The 10,277-nt window shown below is 33.4% G+C and overlaps 1 protein-coding gene across 1 annotated transcript; it reads right to left on the bottom strand.

The window, feature by feature from the left end:
• Positions 1–8,920: 8,920 nt before the first annotated feature.
• LOC117635122 lies at positions 8,921–10,012 on the bottom strand. The gene is made up of 2 exons (XM_034369460.1): positions 9,350–10,012; positions 8,921–9,120 (listed from the first exon to the last, which is right to left on the bottom strand). The coding sequence occupies exons 1-2, from the start codon at positions 9,986–9,988 to the stop codon at positions 9,052–9,054; spliced, it is 708 nt and encodes a 235-aa protein (XP_034225351.1). The 5' UTR covers positions 9,989–10,012; the 3' UTR covers positions 8,921–9,051.
• Between the last annotated feature and the right edge of the window lie 265 nt (positions 10,013–10,277).

A 10,277-nucleotide genomic window follows, 5' to 3' on the forward strand; every position in this document is an offset into this window, starting at 1 on the left:
AACTTTGCGCGACGAAAAAATATTGGTCGCCAAAGTAACTTTGCGCGTCGAAAAAATATTGGTCCCGCAAAACTTTGCGCGACGAAACACATTGGTCGCGCAAAGGTTTGCGCGACGAAAAATATTCGTCTCGCAAAGTTTTGCGCGACGAAATAAAGTCTCAAAAAAAATTTATAAAAAATAAAAAATAAAAAATTCCCGCGTTCCATTTTTGGTACCCGCCCACATTTTTAGAGTTTTGCGCGACGAATACTAACGTTCGCGCAAATATTTGCGCGACGAAATATTTTTTGTGTTTTAAATTTTTGTAATAAAATAAACTAATTTAATAGTTTGCGCTACAAAATATTTTGTCGCGCAAGGTTTTTGACTTTTTGTTTTATTATTTCTTTAATATTAATTTATTTATATTAATTTATTCAAATTTTTACTTTTTAAATGTAATTTAATTGTATGATCTTTTTTAAATCACTTTATATTAATTTAATTATATTAATTTTTTCAAATTTTTACTTTTTAAATTTAATTTAATTGTAAGATTTTTCTTAATTACTTTAATTTAAATTGACATATTCAAAATAAAATTACATATGAAAAATAGTGATCAAATTATCCAATAAATATATATATAATATTCAAAATGTACACATAAATTAACAAAGTACAATAATAAAATCCTAATACAAGCATATTGTGGTGGTAGTGGCGGATGATATGTTTTGATAGCTTCCTAATCCTCAACTTTAGCCATCAAAGTCTCGATGATTACCTACAAAAAAACAAATATGGTCAAATAACAACAACAACAAAAAAAAAGAATGCATAATCTCCCCTAAAATTGTTATACCACAAATCCAACCCAAACTCCAATCTCTCCCCTTTACTCAACCCCAAACCCCACACAAACTCAAAACTAACTCCAAAAACACATATTAATGAAAACAATTTAAAATTTGGAGAGAATATTCCTTTTGGCAAGATTGAGAGTGAGTGAGAATGAGAGGGAGAAGTGAGTGTGAGAGAATTAGATAAGATAGTGATAGAGAGATGAGAGAGTGAGAGATAGTGAAAAGATAGATGAGAGAGTGAGTGAGAGATAGTGAAGAGAGAGATGAGAGATTAAGTGAGAGGAGTGAGTGTGAGAGAAAGGGTGGGATTTGGGGAGAGGGAAAGAGAGAGGAGAGGTAAGAGTAGAGAAAGAAATTGAGAAAATGGTGGAGGAGTTATTTCGGTTTTTAAAAACCGTATCACTTTGCGCGACGAAAATACTGTTGGTCGCGCAAAGTTTTGCGCGACGAAACATATTGGTCTCGCAAAGTTTTGCGCGACGAATATAGGAATATTGGTCGCGCAAAGTCTAAAAAAATTATTTTTTGAAAAAAAAAATTTCCGCATCCCATTTTTGGTACCCGCCAAAATTTTAAATTTTTGTGCGACGAAAAATACATATTGGTCGCGCAAAGTCTAAAACAATTATATAAAAAAATTCCCGCGTCCCATTTTTGGTACCCGCCCAAATTTTTGCGCGACGAAAAATATATATTGGTCGCGCAAAGTTTTGCGCGACGAAACATATTGGTCTCGCAAAGTTTTGCGCGACGAATATAGGAATATTGGTCGCGCAAAGTCTAAAAAATTATTATTTTTAAAAAAAAAAATTCCCGCATCCCATTTTTGGTACCCGCCAAAATTTTTAAATTTTTGCGCGACGAAAAATACATATTGGTCGCGCAAAGTCTAAAACAATTATATAAAAAAATTCCCGCGTCCCATTTTTGGTACCCGCCCAAATTTTTGCGCGACAAAAAATATTGGTCGCGCAAAGTCTAAAGTTTTTTTTTTAATTTTAAAAACCCGCGTCCCATTTTTGGTACTCGCCCAAATTTTTTGAGTTTTGCACGACGAACTGTTGGTCGCGCAAACTTTTGAGAGACGAAAAATTGGTTCGTAGCACAATATTTATAAAAATAATTGTTATGAATAATAAAAAATAAAAATATTTTATTTTATGATTTAAAATATAATTAAGGTGAAAGCTACTTAATAAATGTATATACTATTCAATTTCTTAAGTGTTATACATACAAAATAAATAAATTTAAAGCTACTTAATAAATATATATATATATATATATATATATACACACACACACACACACTATTCAACTATCCAACCATAAGACTTGTTTGTATATACTTCAAGATCGTATACCCCAAAAATCACAAAAAACAAACATTCAGAGATCTAGTAACGGGACAAAACTTTTCGATAGTTATAAATGAAAAATCACGATTTAACGGTTATTTTAACTCCGATTTTGATGATTTTTTTACAGCTACACTCCTTGACCCTATATGAATATAATGACTGAATTTGATCTTCAATTTAAAACATTTGCACTAGTGGATACCACAAAATCTTATGTTATATTTAACGAAAGTATAAATAAACTCTTAATTGTTAGTGAATATATTGTTTTGATGGCATATGCATTCTACGAAACTAGTTTCAACGATCCAACCGTCAAACTTGTTTTTTTATACTTCGAGATCATATACGCCAAAAATCGGAAAAAATAAACATTCATAGATCAAGTAACGGGACAAAACTTTTCGACGGTTATAAATGAAAAATCATGATTTAACGGTTATTTTAACTCCGATTTTGATGATTTTTTACAGCTACACTCCTTGACCCTATATGAATACAATGACTGAATTTGATCTTCAATTTAAAATATTTACACTAGTGGATACCACAAAATCTTATGTTATATTTAACGAAAATATAAATAAACTCTTAATTGTTAGTGAATATATTGTTTTGATGGCATACACATTCTATGAAACTAGTTTCAACGATCCAACCGTCAAACTTGTTTGTTTATACTTCGAGATCATATACGCCAAAAATCGGAAAAAATAAACATTCATTGATCAAGTAACGGGACAAAACTTTTCGATGGTTATAAATGAAAAATCATGATTTAATGGTTATTTTAACTCCGATTTTGATGATTTTTTACAGCTACACTCCTTGACCCTATATGAATACAATGACTGAATTTGATCTTCAATTTAAAATATTTACACTAGTGGATACCACAAAATCTTATGTTATATTTAACGAAAGTATAAATAAACTCTTAATTGTTAGTGAATATATTGTTTTGATGGCATATGTATTCAAAAAAACTAGTTTCAACGATCCAACCGTCAAACTTGTTTGTTTATACTTTGAGATCATATACGCCAAAAATCGGAAAAAATAAACATTCAGAGATCAAGTAAGGGGACAAAACTTTTCGACGGTTATAATGAAAAATCAAGATTTAACGGTTATTTTAACTCCGATTTTGATGATTTTTTACTGCTACACTCCTTGACCCGATATGAATACAATGAAATAATTCGATCGTCAATTTGAAATATATATTTTCTAACAAAAACCCAATCCGAACAACAAGAATATATTTTTCTAATAAAAATCCGATCCGATCTAAAATAATAAATTTAAAGCTACTTAATAAATATATATACCGTTTAATTTCTTAAGTGTTATGCATACAAAATAAAAAACAAAAATAAATTGGTTTAGGTGACAAAATGTTTGGATTACGTCATGCAAAGATTTTAAAAAATAATTTTTTTATTTTATTTATTTTTATAAGGACTTTGCGCGACGAAGTTTACTTTTCGTCGCGCAAAGTCACTTTGAGCGACGAATTATTTTTCGTCGCGCAAAATTGGTCGCGCAAGACTTTGAGCGACGATGTATTGTCGTCGCGCAAAAGTTTGTCGCGCGAAGCGACTTTGCGCGACGAATTATTTTTCGTCGCGCAAGACTTTGAGCGACGAAGTTTCAATTTTCGTCGCGCAAAGTGACTTTGAGCGACGAATAGTTTTTCGTTGGGCAAAATTTGGTCGCGCAAGGGGTTTTTTTTACTAGTGCCAGTAGGATAGTTCATTATGATATAAAGCTGTAATGAACCACCGTACTAAACTATAGACTTGTTTGGGAGTGATTCTAAATATGTCAAAAAGTACTTTTATGGAGAATCACTTCTCCAAATAATCATTTTAAGTGGTTTTAAGTGATTTTATGAAGAAACACATGGGAGGTGTTTCTGCCCAAAATATTTTAAAATCACTTAACGTGATTATATGGAAAAGCACATGAAAGGTGGTTCTCCCCATTATGTACTTATTTTATAAAGCCGTACTTGCTTAGTACTTTGAATGGAGAAAATTCTTTTGGTTGCCTTGGAGAAAATTCCAATGTTCATGAAGAGAGCCAAATATTGGAAAGTTTTTTAAATTACTTCGGGTTATAATATGTGTTGTGGTTGTGGCTAAGGACACAACAGATTATTCCGTTCGTTAGTATTATCAGTTGGTTACTAAGAAATCTGAAGTTCCAATTCTTGGAAAGTTCGTTAGTACTACCTTTTGTCCAAATATCCTTGTCATATCTAACACTAATGAATTAGAAAAGGAATTCGATGTGAGCTATATAATATTTTGTACGTCAAGAATTGTAAGTTTTACACTAACCTTGAACTTACCGAATCAATTTGGGAAATTCTCTCAAATGTTGGGAGTAATAGAGGCCACGTGTTGTTAACTGCTTAATTATGAAGTGTTATCAAAGTTAGTTAGCTGATAAGTTGGGCTTAGTTAGAGTCAGTTAGCCTAGCTAAGAGCCAAATTGTACTTAAATAAAAACAGACTAGAATTGTAAGTTTTTATACCAACCTAGAGCTGACCCAAAAAAATTAGGAAATAGCACTATTTCTGTAGCAAACAATCCCATATTATATCGATAGATACTGTCCAAATTGCCTCATTATTTCCATAGCAAATAGTTCCATAGAATCTTGATATGACATTAATCAATATTTTGTCGATAATAGTGCTATTTGGGAACTTCGCTAATAGTGGTGTTTGAGAGCATTTCCTTATAAATTAATGTACAACAAATACAGAACAAAGTGAACCTAATCCAGATGTAAAATTATAAGAATCCATAGTTTTTGGGTGGCTGATTGCTTGCATTGTTAGTACTGTGTCATGTTAGGAATGTGCCCTTAAGTCGATGACGGGCAGTAACACCTCATCTCTGTATTATGTTCATATTAATAAATTAAAAAATATTTTCCATCCCAAAACATATGTCCCTGAGGTTAACGAAAATATTAATAACATTCTAAAACCATTAAAGAGACTGTTAGAGATGCTTTTAGTAGCACATTTCAACTTTAAAATGGGCTTTTGAATGATTAAGAAGATAAAACTTTAAATTTATAGATCCACCAAAGTTAGCTGAAAAGCAATTTCTACCTTTTATAATCATAGCAACATAGAACTCTTTTAAACTTTTGAAATTATCCTTTGACGTAATCTCGACAGCTTCCTCAGGAGGCACTAGTGTCTTCTTAACATCAAAATGATGGTAATACTATCAGATCGCTTGTTGCATGGTGCATTGAATTTACTCAAATTATAAAACGTAACGCGGTGTATTGAATTCACTCCAATGATAAAACGTAACACGTGTAATGAGTTTATAGATACACATCCATGATTGAGTGTCCAATTACAATATTCCTGTAAATTCCATGATTGAGAGTTCTGGAAGCAAAATTATCGCTGCGTAAACTAAGAATAAATGTACAAGAACAAGTCATGAAACATTGGAAAGCGAAGATAAATAAAGCATGATCTCCATGATGTATTTATACATCACATACAAATATATTCACATTCAGTTCAAGTCCCATCGCTCATTTACAAAACTGCTAGTATGATTTCATGTGCTCAGCAATAACCACAAAGGAATAGTTGGGTTTCTTATTTGTCCTTGATGTAGTTTAGAACTTGAGCAGCTACTGCTAAAGAGAGAGTTGGCAACCAAAGCTTTCTCCAAATCTCCAGTCGTTCCTCGCTGGAGAAATGAGAGTATGTAATTCATGAAGACCGAGTAACATGGCAAGATAATTGGCCCACGACCACTTGAGAGGCCAAACTCTTCTTCAGACATCTTGAAGAGCTCTTGGAAAATACAGTTTGAGAGATAGGATAACGGCAGTACGAAACGGCTTCCGTCAATGGTGTAGATAACAAAAGTTCCCTTTTCACCCACCATATTATTCAGCATGTTGTTGCTAGCTGCTACTCTTGGCGATGAATTTTTGGTCCTCCCCATAGCATCTCTCTTCTGCCACTTGCTCACAATTCTAATGAGCCTCTTGGGACTGATTATATTGTCCATGGAGATGATAAAAAATTACCCAATTCAGCACTAAAAGCAACTTGGTGTTTTCTAGAATGCTAATGACGAGTGCTATGGTTGTTGAATCATTGGGATATGGTTTCCTACTTATATACGTTCTCTATAAAACACTTGTTGAATAAGTGGGGAAAATTCGTTTAGTTGGTTGGTGGTGAGAATATCAATGTGTAGCAAAACAAACAGTTTTTGGATGCTTTAAATTATGTCAAGTTATGTCTTGTTTTTGGATAAAGCCGCACACCAAATGAATATGTGAAGTTTATTTTGTAAAGCCGTACATGATTAGAGAATTCTTTTGGTTACCTTGTATGGAGAAAATTCCAATGTTCATAAAATGTCATGTTCCTTAAGGACACAGCATATAATATTCGTTCGTTAGTATTATCAGTTGGTTACTAGGACACAACAAATCTTGACTTCCAATCTTTGGAAAGTTCCTATCTTTTTCTTTTCTTCATAACATCGGAATGTACCAATGTTTGTCAAAAATAATACGGAAGAATTATAGAAAAGGACCTAGATGTGTACGTAAACACTTGTAAGTTTTACACAACCTAAAACTCATCAAATAATAAATAACGAAAATGCTCTCAATTATCACTATTTCTATAACAAGAACTTCGCAGCTAGAATTTTATGGAAATCACCATATCGCTGCATCTATAGCTCCTTTTTTTTCAAAAGTGAAAATGAAATATCATTTAGTCTCTACTATTGTAGTACGCAAGGGCAGAATCAAAAATTTTTCAATGAGTGGGCTAGCTAAAGTTATTAGCTTAAAATCTAATGATTTTTTTTTTTTTTTTGGTTCTTACATTTTCTATAGTTTTTCTAGAAATAAAAGTATACATTAAATCATATAAATCATGTTAATGTATTTTTGAGACAGAAAGAAAGAGGAGAGAGTTTTAAAGGTGTAAAGTATATATATATATATATATATATTTTTTTTTTTTCCAATTTAAACCATCTAGTGGTTGTGAAACTGATCTTGTGGAATATATATGATTTGATAAAAAAGGGCAGGATGAGATATTTATTCTCACTTCTTTCACTATCTTATCTTGGATGAAAACAACCTCAACCTCTGCATGATCTATAATATATTTTACACCCTCCTGGACCTGCATTAACACATTACTTAAGAGAAGTTCAATAAATTCTTGACATCAATGGACCACTTCAAATACGAAACTAAAAGGATACATATCTCATAGTTTGAAGAATGAAAAATGACTGAAATCAGAATTCCACAAAATTCAGATAATGTTCTCTTTCCATGTTGTGACATATTGTACCTTAATTTAGGAATGTACATATTCACAATTTCTATAGCAATATCTGCATGACAAAAGAACACTATTGTTAAACTAAACTAAAACTTAGCATGTAAACGAAATTAAAGCATTAAGTTGAACTATAGGAAAATTATGAAACAACTAACATAAGATCCTATTTATTGTAAACATCAATCAAAATAGATTATATATACTAAATTTCTAAGCTTTCTAATGTAGTCTTAAAAAATTATAAATAAATAACACGCATCCTATAATATCTTTAAAATGGAAAACTTATACGTCATTTAATAAGTTTAACTTAGTAATTAGTAATTTTTTTAAAAAAAAAAACATAAAGTAAGCACATATAACATAACTCTTGCTTGATGGTATTCATATCTCCAATGTTAAAAAATAACCAAACTTCGAAGCCCTTTGTTAATAAAAGAAAAGTAAATATCTTTGTGAACAGATGCACCATTAAATATCTTTCTTTCAAATGCCTTTGGTTTTGTAATATAATTTGGAAATTTTGTTTTCTTTAAAAAAAAAATTAGTTGATACTGAAAATGTAATAGCAATTATCTGTTATCATGTAAGTCACAGCCTCTCACAAACCCACCTCCCTTGCCCCCGGCTGCACCTGCCAGCAGAGCAACATAAGTCATGGGTTCGGAATGAAGTGAATGCACTTTGGACAAATGTGCTTAGGGTCGTCGCGGCCACACAGCATACCTCACCGCCAGAGTAGGAGTAGGAGAAGCTTAATGGCTGTCATGACCGACATGTGTACAATGCATGACCGACATGGGTCAATGCAGGAAGGATTTGATGGGCGCCACCAATTGGCGCCTTCTTATTCTTAAGTTTTAGAAGGACATCCTTGTTGAGGTTGGGTTGCAAGTATGCGTCGTCTAGGTTTTCTAAGCTGTCGTAGAGTTTGCCTAAACAACTAATCATGCGTTTCTTAGAGAGGAGCCTGATCACAGTGCCGACAAGTAGAGACAGAAAAGTGAAAAGAAAGTCAACAAAGTCCTTGCCAGCTTAAGCGAAGAGAACTTCGTTATGCTTTTCCTCGATGAGGAGCTTCAAATGAACTGGAGAAGTAGAGATTGATTTGGTTTTGGGTTTGGAGGGGGCCATTGAGGCAGAGAGAGATGGAGGACATGCCAACTTTGTTAAACGTATTTTAATTGTCGTTTGGATAGACCTTATCTATATTATTCAATTATCTTTATAGCATGACCCCAAGGGCGTAGCGCAATGATTAGAAGGACGAGTCGGGGCCAACCGTAAACTCAGTTCGAATCCCATTATTATTGTGTGAGTTCCTTCATATATATATATATATATATAACCTAGCATGACATTTCATATTACGACATAAGGAAACAATTTCTTCATTCGAAATAAGGAAAACCTCCAAAATGACATCATAAAGCAATACGAATCTCCTTAGTTCACAAAGCAGAAAACGTTTTAGGCCCCCAGGAACACTTTGGTAAGGACTGCACTGGTCTTGAACGATGCCTTCAGCAGCTTCAAACCCTACGAAGAGAAAAAACAAGACATACAATGTCAAACAAATAAGCTTTAAATCAAAGCAGGGACGAGGACTTAGTTTGAATGTTGGGTTGCATGATGATTCGGCCTTATTTATTAATCCAACAAGTATATATTAACAGAAAATATAGATTAATCCAACAAGAGAACATAACAAGTTACCCTATATATTATAGAGTAAAAGTATAGAGATTATTAGGAGTAATATTCAGACCTCTTGCATCCCAAGATGAACCACCTTCTCTTCAAGAGCACCAACATCCTTCACATTGAACTGGTTAAGTAGAGCAATACTTGAAATGGTGGACATTGGCTTCACCTCCAAGTTATCCATGACCATGTATGTTACTACTCCCTTGACATACCCTCCCTCGCTGCCCTTTGCCACCACCGTAGAAGAAGAAGCTTGTGGGGAAACATAAGTCACCTCAGTGGATATGGAATAACTGTAACTATTTGGGCAAGGGGTATAACAAACATCGGAAATATGGCGGGGATTGCAGTATGAACACATGTAGAACTGTTTAGAATTCGAGTCGACATTAATATTGTTGGTCAGCTGAGGAAGGATATTGGCACCAGCAACTGTGGTCTTTGGTTTCAGCAAGGTGTCCTTGTCAAGATTGGGTTGCAAGTATGTGTCATTGAGGTTTTCGACACTCTCATAAAGCTTTCCCATGCTACCAACCATGCCGTCTTTGGAGAGGAGCCTGATCACAGTTCCAACAGGCAGAGACAGGAGACTGAAGAGAAAATCAACAACATCCTTGCTGGCTTCGGCAAACAAAACTTTGCGACCATTTGTGTCGATCAGGAGTTTCAAGCTCACATGTGTACTGTTGGAGGTTGCCATATTAATGCGATTTTGTTTTTTTTTTTTTTTTCCTCTTTTGGATGCTATATTGATGCAATGTTTAGGCTTAGGTTACCTATCAATTTATAGTCTTAGAAGAAAATTTACTAAAATATTTCAAATTAATTCTTCGGGTCTTTGAAAAAAGAAATTAAGGGCAAAGTTAGGGAATGACTCAAAATACCTCTCCCCTAAAGAGGTAGTCTACATTTTCATAAAGACAAATTGAGGCGAAACCAATTTAGCATATGACACTTATGTCCCTCAAATTTGTCCTCCACCGACCGAT

The sequence above is a fragment of the Prunus dulcis genome, chromosome 7 (genome assembly GCF_902201215.1).
Source record: "Prunus dulcis chromosome 7, ALMONDv2, whole genome shotgun sequence".
Classification (NCBI taxonomy): Eukaryota; Viridiplantae; Streptophyta; class Magnoliopsida; order Rosales; family Rosaceae; genus Prunus; species Prunus dulcis.

Bases quoted from the DNA above. Each gene is read 5' to 3' on its own strand.
- LOC117635122 (XM_034369460.1), bottom strand. From the start codon at position 9,988: ATGGCAACCTCCAACAGTACACATGTGAGCTTGAAACTCCTGATCGAC. The intron at 9,121-9,349 runs GTCTGAATATTA...TTCTCTTCGTAG, and splicing joins TTCATCTTGGGATGCAAGAG to GGTTTGAAGCTGCTGAAGGC.